Source organism: Lagenorhynchus albirostris, chromosome 15 (genome assembly GCF_949774975.1).
Source record: "Lagenorhynchus albirostris chromosome 15, mLagAlb1.1, whole genome shotgun sequence".
Taxonomy (NCBI): Eukaryota; Metazoa; Chordata; class Mammalia; order Artiodactyla; family Delphinidae; genus Lagenorhynchus; species Lagenorhynchus albirostris.
The window spans coordinates 46,758,702-46,782,698 of record NC_083109.1 but is presented as its reverse complement, the minus strand read 5'-3'; the positions used below and the strand labels follow the sequence as shown (position 1 = coordinate 46,782,698).

The 23,997-nt window shown below is 42.5% G+C and overlaps 1 protein-coding gene across 1 annotated transcript in view; it reads left to right on the top strand.

Moving 5' to 3' along the window:
- CFAP61 (cilia and flagella associated protein 61) overlaps positions 1-23,997 on the top strand; it is a 253,270-nt gene that overhangs the window by 44,262 nt on the left and 185,011 nt on the right. Inside the window, exon 9 of the mRNA XM_060124490.1 lies at positions 23,614-23,705. Within this exon, the coding sequence (XP_059980473.1) occupies positions 23,614-23,705 (92 nt within the window). The remainder of the gene's footprint in view (positions 1-23,613; positions 23,706-23,997) is intronic.

Here is a 23,997-nt window from a genome sequence, read left to right as displayed (position 1 = left end):
CACTGGCCCTGCCCAGCGACTGCACATCAGGCTGTCTTCTGTTGACTGCATCATCACAATAAAGACTTCGGAACCAGAGTGAGCTGGCCATTTTCTTGATGATGCAGAAGGCAAAATAGGGCACAGCCTGCATTTCCACAGCTGTATTGGCATCGACACATTTACCAGTTAAAATGGAAAAACTGAAAGCAAGTGAAAGACAAAACTTTTGTTTGTCACATCGGCTGGTGTGACCTGGGGAGTGGGAGTCTCGGTTTTGAAAGAGCCCTGAAAGGTGCATCTCAGTACGTACATGGGGCCCACCACACAGAGTCTCTGTGACCTCGACGTGCCCTTGGCAGGGAGAAATACAATTTCATACAACAGAATCATGGGCGTCCCGAAGAACATCCAGGGCAGCTCCTTATAACCAACCCACCCAGGAAAAGTGCTGCTTACTCTACATTTATTTTATTTTATTATTTTTAAATTTTTTTAAGTTTATTTATTCTTGGCTGCTTGGGTCTTTGTTTCTGCACGTGGGCTTTCTCTAGTTGTGACAAGCGGGGGCTACTCTTTGTTGTCGTGTGAGGGCTTCTCATTGTGGTGGCTTCTCTTGTTGCAGAGTGCAGGCTCTAGGCGCACGGGCTCAGTAGTGGTGGCTCATGGGCTCTAGAGCGCAGGCTCAGTAGTTGTGGTGCATGGGCTTTGTTGCTCTGTGGCATGTGGAATCTTCCCGGACCAGGGCTCGAACCTGTGTCCCCTGCATTGGCAGGCAGATTCTTAACCACTGCACCACCAGGCAAGTCCCTTACTCTACAGTTAAAAGGCCCTTTGAAATGTAATTTTCATAACATCTCCATCCAAAAACATAGCAATGTTGCCTTTTAAATGAAAGAAAATCACTCTTGCTGTCAGGAAATGTTTCTTTGTGTCTTGTTTAAATTTCTTTCATGGAACTTACACTTGCTTCTTACCTCAGGGTCTCTCCTCCGCAGGGCGAGGAAATGTCTGGAACAAAGATGGCAGGGCTAAGAAACAACGGCTACACCGAGTCTGATTTATTGAATAGTGATAGCCCAGGTCTTCTAGCCTCTCTTCCTAAGGTTAGATTTTATATGCCTGGGTGGCTTTCTGTTTTAGTTTATTCTTCTTTTAACTTGGATTCCAAATGTGGATGAAACACTCATCTACAGAGCATAGCAGTATTTCTGCCAAGAGGTTTGCATTCTGTATCTCAGACCATGTATTTACCACCTGGTACGTTCCGTAGTTGTTGAACTAGTGACCCACTAGGACTCTGTATACATTTGCTCGGGCTGTTTTAGCAGAGTACCACAGACCAGGGGGCTTAAACAACATAAATTCACTTTCTCACAGTTCTGGAAATATAGAAATCTGAGATCAAGGTGTCAGCAGGGTTGGTTTCTTCTGAGGTCGCTCTCCATGGCTTGGAGATTCTTTTCCTTGTGTCTTCACGTGGTTTTCCCTTTTGTTCCTGTCTGTGTCCTAATCTCCTCTTCTTATAAGGACACCAGTCACATTGGCTTAAGGGCCCAGCCGTCTGACCTCATATTACTTTATCTCTTTAAAGGCCCTTTCTCCACATTTAGTCACATTCTGAGGTATCAGGGGGTGGGGGTTAAACACGAGTTTTGTGGGGACACGATTCAATGTGCAGCACCTAGAATCCTGTGTCAGCGGTTCTCTGGAGCCCTGCGGTCAAGGCTGTATGGTGATAATGCCGATCATGGCAGCAAGGTCCCTTCTACTTGCTTGCTTCTACCCATGCTCATGAAAGCCTGATACACTGACTCACGTTTGCCACAATTTAAATTGCATCTTTTTTAACCACCAAATGTCTTTTTAGTATATGAAGGTAACAAAATTGCGTCCTTCTAAAACTTGAGCCACTCTTGCCAACTTTGGTTTTCTAGAAGTAACTGTGTGAGTTCTAACGCTTTGTTAAAGATGTTGACAAAACAAATAAATAATTCCAGACTTATGCCCAGGCTGACATGATTATCTCCAAGGTTGGCAGTGTCTACGAAAGATTAGTCAATCTAAGAAAAAAATGGGAAATTTTACTGGAGCCAAACTGAGTATTATAACCCAGGAACAACCTCTCAGAAAGCTCTGAGAACTGTTTTACCCCTTAGAGGTCAAAGCACAATTACACAGGTTTTTGAGACAGAGGGGCTGTACGTTAAATGATGTAGAGAGTTTGCACAGTCCAGATCTTTAAGTACAAAGTGGTGGGTCACTGTGATCCCTTACAAGGTCAAGAAGGAATGTTACCTTTTAAGGAGTTGTCTTGTGGGTGCGGGGAGAATGTCGCTCTTTATGGTTGAGCAGGTACTTCCGCCAATGGGGAGGTCTGGTCCATGCATAATGTCGATACACAGCAGAGGGGAGAGAGGAGAACAAGGGGCAGAGAAAAATGTTTATGTTTAAATTTTCCATGACTTGCCTTAGAATACAAATTTTTACTTCATCAACAGTATAAACTCTTGCATGGGTTCCCTGGGTGGAACCCTTGGGCTGGTAACATACCAGGAAGGAGGCCATCCAGACTTGAAATCAGTCTTGTCAGGGTCATTGCCCCGGAAGCCTTTTGATTATTTAATAAAACCTAGTGCTGATTTTCCACCTTCATTCAGATACTGGTTTCTAAGCCCTTTTGAATGCCTTTAAAAACAGCAGCAACAAATGAGGGTACCCTCTGAAGACTCCGTTATCACGCAGAGCACAGGATGACTGGGAGCCACGTTCCTACTCTCCTCAGCACTGGGAGCCACTGGTTAAGTGATGATTCTGCTGCGCTTGTCACCAAGCAGATTCGTTTCTCAGTGGTCGAAATACAAATGCATTTGTATATAGGACCTGGAGGTCTTTGAAAGAAAAGTGGCGTTATTTATATTCGTTATGATCATTATGTACTGGGATTATTTTCTCAGTAGGCGATGTGTCTTTTGCCCATATTTATGAAGCAGGGGAGAAGGCATTTAATGAATTTCAAGAGTGTATTTGACTGTAAAACACACCTCTCTTAGTACATTCACATGTAAATAGCCCTTTTATTTGTTCTCTCTGGTGACCTTTCTTCTTTTGGGGGTAGATCGCGCTTTGTTGTTGTTTTATATTTCCAAATGGGAGACTGAATGATAATAATGAAAGATTATGCAAAAAATCCATGTTTAAAATAATGTTGATATGGCACTTGTGTTGCAGGATAATTATAGTAATTTGGCTCTTACACTATATGGAGTCAGGAGTTAGTTGCTAGAAAATACGGTGGTAGGGGTGATTCAGAGGGTTTTCATCCCAACAGGCTGTTTGATCCTGCTGACTTTTCTCTTGAAAATCAATTGCTTGTGATGAATACTCTGAATTCCCCCTTGATTAAATTGGCTGTCGGTGGGCTGCACCCATTGCACTTGGGGCACTGTGAGTTCTGTGTCTGTTTACACAGGGGTTTTGACGACTCTTAAAATATCATGGAGCAAGTTTAATCCAAGCAAGCGAAGCAACTGAAGAGGCAATTGCTAAAAATCAGTCTTTGCACGTGGCAACAAAGGAAAACGTATTAATTCTAAGCCCAACATGAAGCCGGTTAATTTCATTACGGGGTTGCAAACCTTTTCTCCTGCATAGCGCTCTGGCTTTGGGTGTTTTCAGACTTCCAGGAGCACGTGGGCTCACTCAGTGGAAGACCAGGGACAGTCACCTTGGATGCTGGTTCCAACTTCAGGTTCATGTTTCACAATGTTCCATTTCCCCTCAAGGTTACTCATACATTCAGATTTTCTATTTCTTTTGAATCAACTTTAGGAAATTAGATATTTCTAGAAAAGCATCATTTAGTATACGAAGGTTAAAAAATGATTAGTGTACAGTGGTGGATCTACATAAATATGTATCTCCAGTGTGTATGTTTGTATATGTATATATACATACACAAACACATATGTATAGAACAGTGTATATATATATATATATATATATATATATATATATATACTGTTAAAATGATTAAAGAAGACAATTTAGGTGATATAAACAAACTTTATTTAACACCTCATGAAGTAGACAGTCTCTTTTCAGAGAACTGCAAAATGGGCGAGAAAGCAGGAAGCTTTTATAGGATAAAGAATAAAGAACAAGGAAGAGAAAATACCTGATTGGCTGGCGTCCTGCAGTCACCCTTGTTTGGGGTGAGAAGATCCAGGGTTGGGTCGGCGGTTGGGGATTGACTGAAGGATCGACTGCATTTCTGGTTGTGTTGCATTTTACCGGGACACGAAAGTGACCCAAGTTTTGGTTTGCTGACCTGGCACGCCCTCATCCCCACCCTGGGCAGGAGTGGCTCCATCTTGGGCCTAGAAAGTTATTTCAGCTTTCTATATATTATGTCTCCAACTCCGTTTGGAAAAAGACTTGTCTTTTTTTATTGAGTGCTGATTTCAATCTACATAAAATATTTTAGAGAAAAGAGAAACATAAGTAAATCACAAAACTATACAAAAAATTATTCATAATAAGTGTGGGAAAATATTCAGCCTCCATAAAACTAAAATGCATGTTAAAACCCAAGACCTTTTTCTCCCCGCTCTTGCCTACTAAGTTTTAAATATGTGTTGTAATTAAGATGCTCGGTTCTAGGCAAGAAGCTTGGCAACTAGTCCTCGGTTTCTGACAGCTGTGAAGGTTGTATTTCTGGAATACAGTCCAGAAATGGTTACCAGAATCCATTAAGTGCTCATATTCTTTGACCTCAACTGTAGCAAGTCTGAGGAAATAATCCTGAATCTGTAAAAAGATACACGTTCAAGACTTTTCCCTAAGCTTAATCATAATACTAAAAATGAATGAACAGAAAATATCCAAATAAACAGACAAATTAAAAAAACCCAAATCTCCCTTAAGAGAGGGATGGCTAAACTTGTGAGTATTCACTGTACGGCTGTGCAGTAGCCTTTAAAAAGTTTACAGACAGTGAAGGGAAATGGGTACGATATAATCTTACGTGAAAAAAATAAACGCGACGTGAATTGAAGTGTGGGTAAAACTGTCTAAGAAAATGACAACATGGACCTAGTCACAGAAGTGACACTAAGGCAATGCTTTTCTTTCATTTCTCTGTTTTTTAAAATATGAAAACAATCTTAACTTTACAGAAAAGTTGCGGGTACTTTTTTTCCTTCCTGAACCATTTGCAAGTGAGTTGCTGACATGATGCTGACTCACCTGTGATTACCTCAGTGAGTGTAGTAGTCACTACTTCAGTGAGCCTCAAACATCCATCAAAGTCAAGCAATTAACTTGAATGTGTTACTACCATCTAATCCACAATCCCAGACCTCATTCAAGTTTCTCCATTTGTTTCAATAATGCCCTGCCTAGCAAAAATGTCCAGTCCAGAATGACAAGCTGCATTTAGTTGTCGTATTACCTTTCATTTTGGAGCAGTTCCTGTCTTCCCTTAACTTTCACGACCTAAACACTTTTGAAGATTATCGGCCCCTAATTTTGTAGAATGTGCTTCCGTTTGTGTTTGTCTGATGTTTCCCATGATGGGATTCATGTTGTGCACATTTGGCAGGACTATGGTGGGAGAGATGGGTTCTCATTGCATCCTCTCTGGTGTTACACATTTTCAACCTGTTCCACTGCTGATGTGTGTCACTTGGATCACTTGATTAAAGTGACTCTTGTAGGTAAAAAATGAAAATTATTTTCACTTACCCCAGCCTGTGCAGATATCTATAATAACTCCTTTATCCCTGACCTCTCTGTTTGGCTCTATCTTGATTCTCACTGGGAATCAGCAACTTCAATTTGCTGGTCCTATTTTAACCCCATCTGGGAGATTCAGCTTGGCTTCCCACCACAGGTGCTGTTGCTGTCTCCCTGGATTAATGACACGCTTGGTTTCTCAGAGAGTCAGCACATCTGTGCCTGATCCAGCTTCAGCCTCATAATCGCTGCTACATGGTTCATGTCAAGGAAATGGTTCCAGACTCTCCTTGCAACCAAAATAACCTTCACCCAGGCAGGCTCTGCTGCAGCCTCTAACTGGGATGCTTGCAAACTGCATGGACCCAGCTTCCAAGGGCCCAGGCTGGAGCTCTACCTACAATTTTTTCTCTGCTATAGCTGGTTATAGCTCTTTCTTCTCCCTAAGGTTGTTTTTGCTTTTTAACCTTTCTTTCTTGCTTTTTTTTTAAGTTTCTTTTGCTTGATTGGCTTTTTCAAAGAGCTTGCTTTTCAATTTATCAAGTTTGTGGGTTTATTTCTTTTTGAATTTATTAATGTCTGCTTTTAATCCTATGACCTCCTTTCCCTTAATTTGGCCTTGTTTTGTTCTTCCTATTCTAGCTGCTTGATTAATTTATTTTCATTTCTCTCTTGTTTGATATAAAAGCATTTGTTGGAAAGAAAAACTTTTCCTCTGTCAACTCAGGTCCAAGTGGTCAGGCACCTGCAAATTAACTGACAGTAAACAGATTAACAGGAGAAAAGTTAATTACACATGCAGGAGTACTCTGTAGTGGTGAGTAACTCACTGAATAGCCAGGAGTAAAGGTGTATGTACCAACTTAATCAAAGGGGTGGGGGAGGGTTAGTTAGGGCTTCAATGGGAAAATATGGAAGGTTCTATAGGGCTTTTAATGCTAATGGGATTGTGCCATTAAACCATTGAACTTGCTGCCATGGGCAGAATCATACTGGAAATGTGGACTATGTAGTTGAGGTCAATGAAGGGATCATTGATGGTGACCATATCCATTTTGCCAGAGTTAAAAGGAGCTCTGGTGACCAGGTACCCAATATGGCCAAATCTGTTTTCTCTCAGCTTTACGACTGTGACTCAGGAACATGCTGGCACTGCAGAAGAAAACGCAGTATTGACTGGGGAGGAGCAGAAAACCTGCTTTGCTGGAATTTTGAGGAGGCTTACATTAGACTTTTAAAAGCTTCTCAAGGCTAGGATGCCAAGCCAAGAACTCACCACCAGATTTCACTTGCAATACCTATAGATTTGGGTGAATTTCCGTCTTCTCAAGGTCCCCCAAAATATCCTTCTTTACTCACTTGTAATGCTGGGAAACCTGTAAGCCAGGCACTAGATACCCAAGAGGGATTTGTAAGCATTAGCTCCGTAAATCAACCTAGTTCCTTAAAACTGTCTGGTCACATTAGATTCTATACACATCATTCTCAAATATGACATTTTAATCAAAGCCTTGGTCATATAACCAACGTTCCCAGTTATGTTCTATTACAAGGAGGACAGATTCTTATTAAACCTGTGATAACAGCTATATTGTCATGAGAATGAGAATACTAAATAAGAGTTTCTGATTTCTGGAGGGATCAGGCAGAGAGAAAAATATAAATATTTCATTTCTGTTTATAGAAGTATAATTTAAACTAGTGTTTACCAGTGAGAAGAGGGAAGTGAGGAGGGGCAAGATAGGGGTATGGGATTAAGACGTATGAATTGTGTTTAAGTAACAAGGATATACTGTATAGTATGGAGAAATATAGTCATTACTTGGTAACAACTTTAAATGGAGTATAATCTATAAAAATATTGAATCACTGTTGTAAACCTGAACTAATAAAATATTGTAAATCAACTATACTTCAATAAACCAGAAATGAAAAGCTAAAACAAAGTATAATTTATTAAATTGTTGTAATTTAAAAATAGCTTAAGAGGGACTTCTCTGGTGGCACAGTGGTTAAGATTCCAAGCTCCCAATGCAGGGGGCCTGGGTGCTATCCCTGGTCAGGGAACCAGATCCCACACGCATGCCACAACTAAGAGTTCTCATGCTACAGCTAAGGAGCTGGCAAGCTGCAACTAAGAAGCCTGCCTGCTGCAGATAAGACCCGGTATAATCAAATAAATTAAAAAAAAACCTTAAAAAATAACTTAAGAGAAAAAGAAAGTGGTTCCTTAAATCCAGGAAAAAATTTTATTTTATTTTATTTTATTTTATTTTATTATTTTTTTAGTGGTATAGTTCAATCAATATTTCCCTTATTTGTAACTGTTGGTTCTATTCATTGCCCTTGTTCTTTGTTTCTTTTCTTGTCTTCCACTCTTTCTCTGCCTTCTCTTTTTTTTTGGTTTGTTTGTGTTTTGTTTTATTATTTGGCTGCATTAGGTCTTAGTTGCGGCACTCAGGATCTTTGTTGTGGTATGCAGGGTCTTTCATTGTGGTGCGTGGACTCTCTAGTTGTGGCACACGGGCTCCAGAGCACACTGGCTCAGTAGTTGCAGCACGCAGGCTTAGTTGCCCTGCAGCACGTGGGGTCTTAGTTCCTGGACCAGGGATCGAACCCGCATCCCCTGCATTGGAAGGCAGATTCTTAACCACTGGGCCACCAGGGAAGTCCCAAAATCCAGGAACAAAATTTTAAACAAAAAATTATCCTTCGTCAGTTCATTTAGTACCATGTAATTAATTCTTGTCCTGCTTGATCTTGGGTTTGCAGTTTCATGAACCCATCGGCTGCCTCATGAGAGTTTTGTAAATCCTTACTCTGTCCACTGATATTATCTCAGAGTTATTTAAACAATGCCACCAGAACCTATCCTCCATAGTACCTTACATAGTTCCTTTACCCGAGGTCTCCAAGACAGTTCCTTTTGTTGAAGACAAACCTTCTGGCTTGTAGCTGATTGCAAGAGCTTTCAGGAAAGCATCAGAGTAAAGCAATAACTATTTGTGGATGACAAAAGACTTAAATGGCTGTGGCTAAAGATCTTATGAGAGTTCATTTAAAAATTACTCAGTTGACAAGAAAATGTGGTTGTTTCTGTGGCATACTACATTTTAAAATAATAACTAGCATATTGGTAACATTATGTTTTTCTTATTTAATATCAGGCAAAGCAGTCCTGGGACATATGGACTGCAAGGACATTGACAAATTCCTAGGCACTTCATATAATTCCTGAAATATTTATATTAATAACACTTGCCCATACAAATATAACCTAGGGAAAGTTAAGCATCTGTTCCTGTTTGACAGTGCTTTCCATGCAACTCCACACATCTATTTTTTTTTTCCTCATTTTGTTTGGTGGCAGCATATGGGTGTGCCATAGTTATGTTCATTCTGTTCTCTTTTTTTTTTTTAACATCTTTATTGGAGTATAATTGCTTTACAATGGTGTGTTAGTTTCTGCTTTATAACAAAGTGAATCAGTTATACATATACATATATCCCCATATCTCTTCCCTCTTGCGTCTCCCTCCCTCCCACCCTCCCTATCCCACCCCTATAGGTGGTCACCAAGCGCCGAGCTGATCTCCCCGTGCTATGCGACTGCTTTCCACTAGCTATCTATTTTACGTTTGGTAGTGTATATAGGTCCATGCCACTCTCTCACTTTGTCCCAGCTTACCCTTCCCCCTCCCCATATCCTCAAGTCCATTCTCTAGTAGGTCTGTGTCTTTATTCCCATCTTGCCCCTAGGTTTTTCATGACCATTTTTTTTTTTTTAGATTCCATATATATGTGTTAGCATATGGTATTTGTTTTTCTCTCTCTGACTTACTTCACTCTGTATGACAGACTCTAGGTCCATCCACCTTACTCAATTCTTTTCTTTTTATGGCTGAGTAATATTCCATTGTGTATATGTACCACATCTTCTTTATCCATTCATCTGTTGATAGACACTTAGGTTGCTTCCATGTCCTGGCTATTGTAAATAGAGCTGCAGTGAACATTTTGGTACATGACTCTTTTTGAATTATGGTTTTCTCAGGGTATATGCCCAGTGGGATTGCTGGGTGGTGTGGTAGTTCTATTTTTAGTTTTTTAAGGAACCTCCATACTGTTGTCCATAGTGGCTGTATCAATTTACATTCCCACCAACAGTGCAAGAGGGTTCCCTTTTCTCCACACCCTGTCCAGCATTTATTGTTTGTAGATTTTTTGATGATGGCCATTCTGACTGGTGTGAGATGATATCTCATTGTAGTTTTGATTTGCATTTCTCTAATGCAATGCTTAATGATGTTAAGCATTCTTTCATGTGTTTTTTGGCCATCTGTATATCTTCTTTGGAGAAATGCCTATTTAGGTCTTCTGCCCATTTTTGGATTGGGTTGTTTGTTTTTTGATGTTGAGCTACATAAGCTGCTTATAAATTTTGGAGATTAATCCTTTGTCAGTTGCTTCATTTGCAAATCTTTTCTCCCATTCTGAGGGTTGTCTTTTCATCTTGTTTATGGTTTCCTTTGCTGTTTCATCTTGTTTATGGTTTCCTTTGCTGTTAGGAAAGGTTTCCTTTGCTGTTAGTTTCATTAGGTCCCATTTGTTTATTTTTGTTTTTATTTCCATTTCTCTAGGAGGTGGGTCAAAAAGGATCTTGCTGTGATTTGTCTCATAGAGTGTTCTGCCTATGTTTTCCTCTAAGAGTTTGATAGTGTCTGGCCTTACATTTAGGTCTTCACACATCTATTAATTTCTGATATCTTTCTTTTACAAGCTAAAAGAACAAATCCTTTGAGATTTTCCAAGGGGGCTCTCTAGAAAATCAATTCAGGATCAAGCTTTTATTTAGGATTTGATTTGGGGAAGACAAAATACCAAAGGTTGTCAAACACCTTAAAAGGTTTGAACACCTGATTTTATAGGACCACAAGTCACTATGAAAAAATACCTAGTTACCTATTTAATCAAAGTAACAATAAAGAATCTAAAAGTAACTATAGGAGGTGAGATGGTTGTAAAAACAAACAAACCTTAGCTCTTTTAAAAGCAAGAAGACTTAGTTCTCTTAGTCAAGGACATAATAAAGGTCCACATAAAGCACAGGAAATTATTCTAATAAGACATAGAGTCTTTGTTTCCTAGGCAGATTACTTAAAAGGTAAATAAAAACCTTTGTGATGTCTCATTATAGTAGACCAATAACCCAAGAAGACTGTTGTTTTAATAGAGGAAAAGCCAAACTCTAGTTTTGCATTCAAGTGTTATTGATACTAAAAGCTCATTAAAAAAAGAAACCTTATAAGTAAATCCGTCCAACCTTTACCAGCTTTGACCAACCACTTAACATAAAATTTCTTTCCATAAACCTTCTACAGCTTTCTGTATCATTCAGGTTTTGTCCTATTCCTTCCCTTTCTTATTCTGAAATGAGTCAATTTCTTTCTTTTTCACCTTAACAAAAACACATTCTACATTCCTTGCATATTTTTCATACAAAATTGTTTCCCTTTATCCTTAACATTTCTAGTAATTTCAATTATATATGTTGATTATAATTTTTAACCATTATAGCCTTCATTTTACAGAGAAAATGAGGAAGTAGACAATTGTGGATTGTCTGTCATATGCTAGCATTTCCTAGCAGACTAGCAAATTTCATGAATTTCATAATTTTTAGAGGTATATGCTTCTTTACAACACAATTTTTTGACGTGGCATATCCAAATAGCTTCATTAATAGATCCAAATATCTTTAACCCCTCTGTAAAAAAAAAAAAAAGAAGCCAAAAGTATATAAACTTAAACTTAGTAGTGAATGTTTTAATGTTTTATCTTCTTTAGAAATGATTTAGTAGTTTGCTAAATGTTTATTACTTAATTTAGCATAACTCGGGTTGTAGACAGTCTTGGGGTGTGGTAATGAAGAATGGGTCCTAGACAACTTTGCTCAATTCCTCACTTCATGTTGGTGTGCCTTTCACATTTAGATCTACCATCCACACGGAATTGATTTTCATGCGTGCTGTGGCAGAGGAATTGTTTCATTTAAAGAGTATGGATAGCCAATTGACCAAGCACCATTTACTGAAAAGGTCATCATTTCCCTTGTTATAGTGCCACCTTTGCGTAAATCAATTGCCCATATTGTATTTGTGGGTTGAGTTTTGGGATTCTTCACTACTTTTTTTTTTATTTTTAAATTTATTTATTTTGGGCTGAGTTGGGTTTTTGTTGCTGCACGCAGGCTTTCTCTATTTGTGGAGAGTAGGGACTACTCTTCATTGCAGTGCGCGCTGGCTTCTCATCGTGGTGGCTTGTTGTGGAGCATGGGCTCTAGGCGTGCGGGCTTCAGCAGTTGTGGTGCGTGGTCTCAGTAGTTGTGGCTCGGAGGCTCTAGAGCGCAGACTCAGTAGTTGTGGCACACAGGGTTAGTTGCTCCATGGCATATGGGATCTTCCTGGGCCAGGGCTCAAACCTGTGTCCCCTGCATTCGCAGGTGGATTCTTAACCACTGCGCCACCAGGGAAGTCCCCTCATTGATTTTCAGTTGTTGTTCTTTTCTAAAATGAGTGTTTAAACTATAAGTATTCCTCTATGCTTGGATTTAGCTGCACCTTACAAGTTTTGTTTTATAATGTACTCATTATCAACATTTTTGAAATTTCATTTTATTTATTCTTTGGCTTATAAGTTGTTTAAAAGAATATTTACTCCCAAACATATGGGGATATCCTATTTATCTTTTTTAAAAAAATTTTTATTATGGTAAGAACACCTAACATGAGAATTACTTTCTTAAATTTTTAAGTGTATACTGGATTTGTGTTAACTACAGTCACAGTGTTTTCAGCAGATCTAGAACTTATTCATCTTGCGTTACTGACACTTTACACTTTTGAATAGCATCTCCTTATTTCCCCCGCCCCCCAATCCCTGGCAACTACCATTTTACTGCTTCTATGGGTTTGACTTTTAGATACCACATATAAGTGAAATCATGTAGTATTTGCCCTCCTGTGACTGACTTATTTCACCTAGCATAATATGTTCAAGGTTTATCCATATCGTCACATGTTGCAGGAGTTCCTTCTCTTTAAGGCTGATTAATATTCCATTGTTTGTACATACCACGTTTTCTCTGTCTATTTGGATAGTCTCGTTATCTTTTTATCACTAGCTTTTAGCTTAATTGCACTAAAGTCAGAGAACCTACTCTGTGATTTTGACCCTTTAAATTTTGTTCAGCATATAGTCAATTTTGGTAAATGTTCTATCCACTCTTTTATTTTCATCCTTCCTATTTCCTTACATGTTAGATGTGTCTCTTACAAACAGCATAAGTTTACTTGTTGTTATTTTTATCTAGTGTGACAACTGTTGTCTTTTAATTATAGTATTTCATTCATTTACATTTAATGTTCTTATGGGTTTATATCTACCGTCTTACTTTATAGATGTCCCCTATGTTTCTGTGTTTTATTCCTGGTATTTTGTATTTGTGTCTTTTTTTCCATTAGTCTCATCCGTGTTAATTTAATTGGTATTTTTCAAAGAACCAGCTTCAGTACTTACTTGATTCTCACTGTTATATTTTGTCACTGCATCAGTAGTCCATTACCACAATAATGCTGCTAACAAACAACTGCAAAACCACAGTGGCATCCCACAATAAGTGTGTTTTGCTCATGCAGCTGGGGTCAGCTAGGCAGCTCTGCTGATCTTGGCTGGGTCTTCTCTCGTGTCTTGGGGTCAGTTGCCTCTTGGCAGATCTAGGCTGGCCTTGGCTCTGCCCCGTGTGCCTCTCGTCCCGTAGCAGGCTGGATGGGGCATGTTCTCATGGTGACGGCACAGCTGCAAGAGACCAAGTGGAAATACACAAGGCCTCTTGAGGTCTAGGCTTAGAGCTAACACGTGTCACTTATCCAAAGCAGGTCCCAGGCTGAGCCCAGAATTGGAGTGGAGGCCACTACATGACAAAGGGCCTAAACAAAGCGAGGCTGAAAAATCAGCATCATGATTACAACCCATGTTCCCAAAAAAAGAAGAACGCTGGTGATTTTTGTCATGGCCTCCTTTCTCCTGTCCTCAGGAGACACAAACTCCAGTTTAGCCTGTTGGAGGATAAAACCTACAGTCTCATGTCAGGACAGTGATCTGGGAATTACCAGTGCACTGAGCTCAAGTTCACCGTACTCTATGGCTTGGAGTCTGCACTGCAGTCCAGGAGGGAGGAGTTTCCTTGAACAATATGGAAAAGCTCATTGTCCTGCTTTCATGCGGCCTGCGAGTGTTTTCCTTTGTATCATTGTAGACTTCATCATCAGCCTCTTGCTGTTCATTCAGCTAATACATCCCATATACTAACCTTCAGGAGCCTGGTCTAGCACCTGGGGAGCCTTGCACGGTCTAATGACAGGATAAACATACAAGACAAATGAATTTATAATCAGAGATGTGTTTTGAAGGATAGAAAATTGTGGTGGGACCACAGCAGAGTTATACCTAAGTCATCTTGGGAACATTAACATAGACTTCATAGAAAAGAAAGCTTTTGAGTCAAAACTTCAAAAACAAATTGAAGCTTTCATAAAGATTTTCCTGGCAGAGGAAAAACAATGTGCATGTGCAAAATAAGGAGGTATTAGAGACCAGGGCGTATGAGGGGAAAGCACCAGCTCAGTGTTGCTGAAGCGGGAAGTGAGGGGGTGGTGGGAAATAGGAAGCAGGACAGGAGATGGAGGAGAGGCAGCTGAGGTCTTATGAGCCCTCACGAAAGAGTCTAGATTCTGTTTAATCACAACATAACTAATGAGCAACCATCAGGAACCTTAAACTAGAAAGGGATACGCCGTCAACTTCTAGTTTCTAGGAAGACTTTCCAAGGGCCACTGGACTGTGCTGGAAAGAGATGAGGGGCTGAACCAGAAGCGTGACTGTGGATGAACCTGGGAGATATTTTGGAGACTTAATGGAACTTGATGTTTTACTGCATATGGGGAAGGAAGACTGTGGAAGAGGGAAACCTCTAGGGTGACTTCAGAAACTAGGTGGATGGTGGAGCCGTTTTGCAAGATGGGAATAAGAAGAGTGAGTGAATCATTTGGTGGAGGTGCTCTGACTTCGGATTCGGACAAGTTGAGTTTACCTTCCTAGGAAGCACTTGGGTGGATACACAGCACCCAGGTGCTCCCGAGGTCAGACTGAAACGTGACTTCCCGAAAGATGTTCACATCCCAGTCCCTGGGACGTGCAAATGTTACCTTAGTTTTGGTAAAAGGTCTTTGTAAGTGTGATGAAGGATCTTGAGATGAAATTATCCAAGACAGAAGGAGCCTGCCCCTGCCAACACCTTGATTTCTGCCCAGGGATACTGTACTGATTTAGGACTTCTGGCTTCCAGCACTGTGGGAGTATACATTTCTGTTGTTTCAAGCCACCAAGTGAGTGGTAATTTGTTACAGTGGCCACAGGAAACTAGCACAGTTACGAAGAAGACCAAAGGGTCAGAGGGAAACCAAGGAAGGAAACAGGTCAGGAAATAAGGACATCTCCACTCTTCAGCAGAAGTGCTTGATAGCACTGTCTGCTCACTGTTTCCATCCTCTTACTGTCTCGAGGCTACTTCTTATCCTTCAGATCTCAGCTTAAATGTCCAGGGGGACGTCTCTGACCACTCAACCTTGAAGCAGCTCCCGTGCTCTTATTTTCTGCATCTAGCAGAGCTTAATGTTTCCTCCTTCTCTCACTGACTTGCTTTGGGAGTGCAAGTTAGTCTTGTTCGTTGCTGAATCTTCAACGTCTAGTGTGTTAATGTCTACCAGATGGTAGGTGTAAAATATAAATTTTTAAATGAAAGAATGAATAAATAAGTGAACACGCACTGTGCTTTGTTCCTACCTCTGCTTTAGCAACTTTCACACTGCAAGATCATTAGAGGTGGGAGGGGTTGGGGGGTGCACTCACACCCGAATTACTTGTGAGCCTCTTAGAGTAAAGACTACATCTGATTCATTATGTACTTCGCAGTACCTCTAGAGTGCCCTCAACTCCCCGTTCTCCACTGAACTTCAGTTGAATGAATGATTTAACGCGAACCTCTAATCTTTCCTCTTCTTAGAGCTGAGTGGCTTAAATTCATTTGTCAGTCTTTTCTGAAATCATAATATTAAAATACTAAACAAAATGACCATTTTGTAATATTCTGAAGATAGAAATTTACTTTTATAATTAGACATTTTGGGGGGAATCTTAATTGTGTTAATAATACACGAAACTGTCCTCCTTTAAAAAGTTAGGGTAATGCAGTAAAAGTTGAATTCCCTTTGGTCAGTGGCCAAGCCTGGTTCTCTCTCTCATCCTCAGAAGTGGCCATTGTTGTTAGCATGCATCCATCCAGACCTCTTTTTATGCACATATTCACAGAAAAAACCCACTACCATCTTGTGGCAGTGTTTTTGTTTTTTGAGGGTTTTTTGGTTTTTAAAATTAATCTTATTTATTTATTTATTTTGGCTGCGTTGTGTCTTCATTGCTGTGCACATGTGTTCTCTATTTGCAGCAAGCAGGGGCTACTCTTCCATGTGATGCGTGGGCTTCTCATTGCAGTGGCTTCTCTTGTTGCGGAGCACGGGTTCTAGGCGCGTGGGCTTTCAGTAGTTGCAGCACGTGGGCTCAGCCGTTGTGGCTCGTGGGCTCTAGAGCACAGGCTCAGTAGTTGTGGTGCACGGGCTTAGTTGCTCCGCGGCATGTGGAATCTTCCCGGACCGGGAATCGAAACCGTGTCCCCTGCATTGGCAGGTGGATTCTCAACCACTGCGCCACCAGGGAAGCCCGTGGCAGTATTTTTTACATAAATGGCACCGTTTGGGTATGGGACGTTCTGAAATTTGCTTCTTCACTCAGCTCTTTGAGATCTAATAACGTTGATAAGCCTAGGTCTGCGACCCTCCTTTTTTTTTTTTAAGTTTATAAAGGTTTATTAAACATTTCAAACGCTGTGCAATGAACACACCAGAAATAAAAGCTCCAGAATAGCAGTCCAAATGTTCCACAAGTGTGGCCCCGCAGTCCCATTACATAGATGGACTGCCTCCAGTTCTGTCCTCTGCCTGGCCCACCTCCCTCCCCCTTCAGGCAAGAGAAAGATGGATGGTTTAGACTGGCAGGACAACCATGCTGATCCCCAGCGGGCAGGGGCCAGGAGACAGTCTCATTTGCCAACATTTTTACTGAAGCGCAGAAAAAGAAAAAAGCAAGTGACAGTCACAGAGTCTTCCCGTGTATTCTTCGTAACGTATACAGTCTATATGCGCAGAACGGAGAAGCTCCTGGCACGATGGCCACCGCTCCCCTCTGTCTCGTCTGAACCACCTCAGAGTCCAGTGTGCTGGTCACTCTGCAATCCCCAGACTAAATACCAACTATAGCGGCCCCTACAAGCTAGCTATTGCTACACCTCAAAATCACAATACGTTCGATAAAGCTTCTTTAAAAAGGATTTACACATGTACTTGTACACGTACGTATACACACACGCACATGCACGGCACACCACACCAAAAAATATCCAAACACCTATCAGGGGATCGTGGCTGTTATGAAACACACAAGTACTCTCCCATTCACTCGGCTGGGGACTGCTAGATCTACGTAAACACACCACACATCAATCCTGCAGAGCATGCATGGGAGACAAAATGAGGCCCCCTCCTTGCGACAGTTGAGAAAGGCAGGAGGAAGGGCAGAGGAAGCGAAGCTGGGCTGCTGAGCCAGAGCCCAGACCCCCAGGTGAAAGAGCAACATGTATCTGTTACTTCTTCCTTCAAAATGAAGTGGGGAAAATACTGAAGATTTGTGGACAGCAGTCAAGACACAATTCTGTCTAGCCTGCCGGCCAGGGAAGAAAAATAAAAAAGCGAGGCTCTCGGGCATCAGCAATCTCTTTATATTCAAGATAAGTGCAAAACTGAGCCCTGTCTTGGACAGGTGCTCCCCAAAAAAGGAAAGGGCTAAAGAGAACTAACAGGAAGCCAAGAGAGGGACGGAGGAGTAGGTAACACTCTGACAAGGAAGGGTCACAGAGGTGACAATGAGACTGGCATTTTATCTGCCCGGATCATGCTGGGGCAGTTGACCAGGATGGGTGCAGGCTCCTCGTGGGAATGAGGCGAGGGTGGTGGCCATTCTGCCAGTCAGGGGCCAAGATGGGAACAGAACACACACAACCACAAGACCACCCACGACTACAGGACTCTACGATAAAAGCACCGGTCAGTGCTATTATTCACATTATAAGGATAAAACGTCACAGGCCAAAGAGGCGCCATTAGGAATGTGGCCCCCGCAGGGCCGCGGGATTTGAAACTCCAATGCTTTATGACCTATGTCAATGCCTCCCCTCCCGTCTTCTGCTTCCTTGGAAAGCTAACTGGGCTGGCTGTTAGGTGCCCACAACGCCGGGGTCATGTGCCGATTCCGGAAGTGGGGAATCGGAGCAGTGGTACAGGAAACAGTTTCCCCAGCAGTTATAGCAGATGAGGAACAGGGCTGCCAGGAAAAGCAAGGCACAAATTGTGCAAGGCTTCCGTTCCAGGAGGAAGCGGAGCAGGTAGAAGCCCATGAACATGGAGTGGCTGAACCACAGGGCGGGGTTGAGGGGCTTGGGGATGAGGAAGACGGGCAGCAGCCAGTGGAGGCAGGCAATACATGATCTCTGCTGGACAGGGCCTTCGCCAAGGCCACCGGGCACCGCTGCAGGAACCGACCTAATGGGAGCCAGTGGACGCGGGCGGCTGCCCTCTGCTTTCTTCAACCCTCGCTCTCCAGGAGCTGAGCCGCTGTGGTCTCTGGCTGTCCGCCCGGGATCACCAAGGCAGCAGGGATCCTGCGAGTCCTGCCATGGCGCCGCCGCCACCGCTGACGCCTTCGCAGCCGCAGCCTGCCTCCACCTCAACTCGCCTCCAACGCCGCAGGAAGCTGCGACCCTCCTTTTATCTTCTGGGTAGGATTCCACTGTATGGAATGGGCCACAGTTGTCCCTAGATGGAAATTTAAATTGTTTCCACTATTTTGTTATTGCAAACTGTGCTGCAATAACTATCCTTGCACACGTATCCCTGGGCCCCTTGCAAGAGTTTCCACAGGCTATATTCCCAGAATCATTCTTGTTGGGCCTGGAAATACATTGCCACCAAACATGGCCATAGCAGTGGCCTTCCTCCAAAGCCTCTCCTAGTTTCCAGGATTTAGTGTTGTCAGCATTTTTAACTTTTGCCAGTATGATAGCTGTGAAAGGAGATATTGTTTTAACTTCATTTCTCTATTACTGAGGTTGGACACTTTTTATGTGTTTATTGGTCATTTACATTTCCTGTCCATTCATTTCCTTTGCCCATCGTGTTTTTTTCCCTCTTTCCCTAGAATTCAATTGTTGGTCTATCATGTGTGTTGCAAATATCTTCTCCATGTATCTACTTATTTAAAAAGTAGGGGGTTCTTTTGACAGACAGAACTTTTAAATTCTGATGGTTGTCTAGCATGTCAATATTTTTTTTATGACTTCTGCCTTCTACATTTTTAAGGAAGGGTTTCTCCACCCCCAAGATAGAGATGTTCTCCTATATTTTCTTCTCGTAATTTAAAAGTATTCAAAAAACTTTAAGCTGTTAATATATCTGCAAATGATCTTTGTGTATTGTATGAAATAGGGGCCCAAATGAATTGTTTTCTTTATGGTTAGCACTACTTATTGTACAGTTTATTCTTCCCGCACCAATGCTACCTTTAACATATATGAACATTTCATAATTATCTGGCTCTTTTCTGGATTGCTTTCTGTTCTGTTCCTACTCCCAATAACCCTCTGTTTTAATAACTATGGCTTTATAATATGTCTTTTTTTTTTTAAGAAAAGTATCTCCATTTTTATTTTGGGATTATGTGATTAAATAGTTTTTTGTTTCTCTGTTTGTTTGTTTCTTTTTTTGCGGTACGCGGGCCTCTCACTGTTGTGGCCTCTCCCGTTGCGGAACACAGGCTCCAGACGCGCAGGCCCAGCGGCCATGGCTCACGCGCCCAGCCGCTCCGCAGCATGTGGGATCTTCCCGGACCGGGGCATGAACCCGTGTCCCCTGCATCGGCAGGCAGACTCTCAACCACTGCGCCACCAGGGAAGCCCAATAGTTATTTTTTAAATTCATTTTTATTGGAGTATGGTTGCTTTACAACGTTGTGTTAGCCTCCACTACACAACAAAATGCATCAGCCATACACATACAGATATCCCCTCCCTTTTGGACTTCCCTCCCGTTTAGGTTACCACAGTGCATTAGGTAGAGTTCTTTGTGCTATACAGTATGTTCCCATCAGTTGTCTATTTTATACATAGTATCAATAATAGAATATGTCTTAATATTCATTAGAAAATATGGCCCACTCTTTGTTGTTATTTCTTAAAATTTTGTTGACTAGCTGTTCTTCCATATTTGCTCTTTTAGAATCACTTTATTTCGTTTCACAAAGAAACCTTGTTAGGATTTTTGATCACTATTTTTAAAAAATGTCAAAACCCACCAGATTGTATACTGCTACTTTTTCCTAAAGGCTTCACAATGTATTATTTAGCTTTCCTCTGTATTATTTCTGTTAAAGAGCAAGGCAGACACAGGTCTTGGGTCTATACAATTTGGGAGCTCTCTTTAAGAAAAATAATACAAAATTAGGAATGCAATAGTGGGTGCTGTGCCTTGGGAGGACCCTGGACCTCCAGCTTTATTTGCTTCATGGTAACCCCGCCTCAGGGTAGCAGTCTGACTGAGAGAGGAAGTGCTAGTAAATGATGCCTTTGCTCCCACTAGAATAAAGCCCTAGTTCGTGACTACCAAGCTACTTAGGTGGTGTAAGCAATAAAATAACAGTTCAGGGGCTTCCCTGGTGGTGCAGTGGTTGAGAGTCCGCCTGCCGATGCAGGGGACACGGGTTCGTGCCCCGGTCCGGGAAGATCCCACATGCTGCGGAGCGGCTGGGCGCGTGAGCCATGGCCGCTGGGCCTGCGCGTCTGGAGCCTGTGCTCCGCAACGGGAGAGGCCACAACAGTGAGAGGCCCGCGTACCGCAAATAAAAAAAAAAAAAAAAACACTTAAATTTGCAACCTCAGTCGTGTTTCTAGCTGTGTGTTATATAATACCGCTGCCTTGAGTTTTTGCTAGGACAGCACCTCACATCTGAGGATCTCAGGGCACATTAAGAACATTAATTAATTAATTAAACCCCACAAAACCCCAGAGACACAGGAAGGAGGGACGTGGCATCACCTTGCCCAGTTCTGAAATGCAGCCACCTCTGGGGACGAGCAGGGCAGCTGCTTCTTAATAAATGGCAACGCCCACGACACTTTAGCCCGGACAGTTAGTCGTTGTCGTTGGTAATTGTCTTGTGAACGTCAGCCTGTCAGACGGTGAGGGCTCCAGGATGAACTGTTCACTGCAAATCTAATTCAGTCTCTGAAATTTCTGGCTTTTTAGTAATTTTGTCCTAATCATAAAGTACATTAAATACATAAACAACAAGGACCTTTTGTATAGCCCTGGAAGTTATACTCAGTATTTTGTAATAACCTATAATGGAAAGGAATCTGAAAAAGAATATATGTATACACACACACATATACGTATACATATATACATAAAACTGAATCACTTTGCAGTACACCTGAAACTAACACAACATTACAAATCAACTATACTTCAATAAAATAAATACACAGGGAAAGTCTAGTTTTCTTTTAAACTCAACAGTGGTTTTGGTAGTTCTTCAAATTTAAAACTTAATATAAGAAAAGATTATTTTTAAAATAGTGCAACTTAATAGGGAGTTATTGATAACGTTTGTTTGTTTTTTATTCAAAAACTTTGCTGCTGAGCAAAATGAATCAGTAATGGTAGAAGTCAGGCCAGCAGCTACCTTTATGAGGTGTGTTGGCTGGACAGCAGGTGAGGGAAACTTCTGGGCCCTGGAAAAGCTTTAATATTCATTTAAGGGGTTGTTAACGTGCGGTACATACAGGTAGAGATTCATGCACTGTGCCGTATACATGTTGTGTCTTTTTTTTTTTTTTTTTGAGGTACACAGGCCTCTCACTGTTGTGGCCTCTCCCATTGCGGAGCACAGGCTCCAGACGCGCAGGCCCAGTGGCCATGGCTCACGGGCCCAGCCGCTCTGCGGCATGTTGGATCTTCCCGGACCAGGGCACGAACCCGTGTCCCCTGCATCCGCAGGCGGACTCTCAACTACTGTGCCACCAGGGAAACCCTACATGTTGTATCTTAATAACAAGCTGAATTAACCTGAAAAGCACTGTAGTCTTGCTGTTGTGAGAACACTGGAAACACTGTACAAACGATCTGGAAAGTTTTGCAGGGAGCAGGACATATCCAGGTGCTAGAGATTCGCTAGGTTTCATTCTCCCCAAAGCGTCTTTCTTCAGAAGAGCGATTCTGAGTGCTTTGTCCCCTCTCATGTCATTTGCTCTCCACCCAGAAGAGCTACTTGCTCTGCTGGGGTGCCATTCTCTCATTGTACCTTCAACGTTATATGCCTCTTCGTCTCTGCCCTTTACACCTCCCTGGGCATCTGATTCTTCTCTTAGAATTTCATTCTACTTCATTTGCCTGCATCTTTTCCAGAAGCAGGTATAAGGCATGAGTTAGTGGGAATTTGGGGTTGAGAGGCGTCTGCAGGGGCCATTGCACTGGCTGTTGCTGCAGGAACGAATGCAGTGGGAGAGGAGGATGCGGAGAGGATAGGCTGCCTCTGATGCCACCACGTCTGCTATGATGCTTAGAAACAAGAAGACAGGGCAGCAGGCCACGCTGGCAGCCCAGTATCTGCGGCCTCCAGCAGGTCCTGGGTCCCTCCTGTGTATGTGCGGACAATTCTGAGGAGGGGCAGCCCCTGGGCAAGAGCATCCTAGGGCTGCTCTGAGCTAAGGCCGAAAGGCTGCAAGCAGGTATGAGGGCTAAGAGTCCCAGTGGAGCAGACACAGAGTGAACAAGAAAGGAGGGGCCGGGGGTGGCGAGAGAGCGGGGGAGGGTGGGAGGGAGAGAGTGAGACAGTGGAAGAGGAGGAGGGTGGTGGTGGGGAGAAAGACAGACAGGAACAAGGAAAAGAAAAGACAGCAGAAGGAGAAGGAAGAAAGGGAGGGGCAAAAGAACTTTTCAGACAAAATGGGAAAAAAGATTTTTCTACTTTAGTTTTTGGTGAATGGTAAATATATGAACACTACCACGATTATTGACTTTCCAGAACATATTAAAACAATAATGCAAAGTTAGCTCCAGGTCTTGCTTAGAAAGTAGAAAAGTTAACATCGTGGCCTCTGTCAGTTGCCTGTTCACAGTACTTCCCAGCACGGGGAAAGCAGCCCTTGTGCTAATCTCTGTGTTCTGAGAGCACTGACATAGCCGATTGTGGTCTTTTCCATATTCTGCCTTAAAATCATTTCAAAGCCTACCATCCAGGAGGTTGATAATCAGTTGTTTACAAACTTCAAAGGGGCTCCCATGAAAGGATCACGGAGCTCGGTCTCTGGCAGGTTCGAGGGCCTCCTGGGGGGCAGCCCAGCCCAGCCCCATCCTGGCCTCGGTTTATGTCCACAGCTCCGTCGGGCCAGGTATCACTGGACCCCCATCCTGTGCGGATGGAGGCACAGAGAGGTCAGAATCCGAGTGGGCTGCGAAGACCCTGTTCTCCCCACCTCGCGGCTCTGTCCTCAGCAATATAATCCTTCAGATATGCTGCAGCTTAGAAACACGTGACCACGCTGCCTCCAATTTCCTGTGCTCTGCAGATATTTACCATCTGTTTTCTGTCCTCTTGTCCCTTTTTCTCTGAAAGGCGCCGAGTTCAGGAGCAGCAGCCAGGAATGCCAGCAAATAGTCAAGGAGCCGCAGGAAGCTGTCGCCCCGGAGGCCGAGGAGAGCATCCAGGTAACGGAGATCATCCCCCCAGCCTGGTGCTGCTTGTGCCGTCGGGGTCAGGGGTGTTCCTGGCACTGGAGTCACTCCCGAGAAGGGAAAGGTCTCACTGACATTAATATCTGGGGGACAAGGGCGGGGAGGAAACAGGCTGCCTGTTTGTAACAAATCAGCCTCACAGCACCCTCAAGAATCCAGCTCAGGATGGAGCCCCATCCCTTCTCCCCCTGCCTTCTCACTCATCCCCTGGCTTCAGGAGGCTGATGTGGATAAAGCAGCTCGCTTAAAGGCGGTTAGAAAGCTC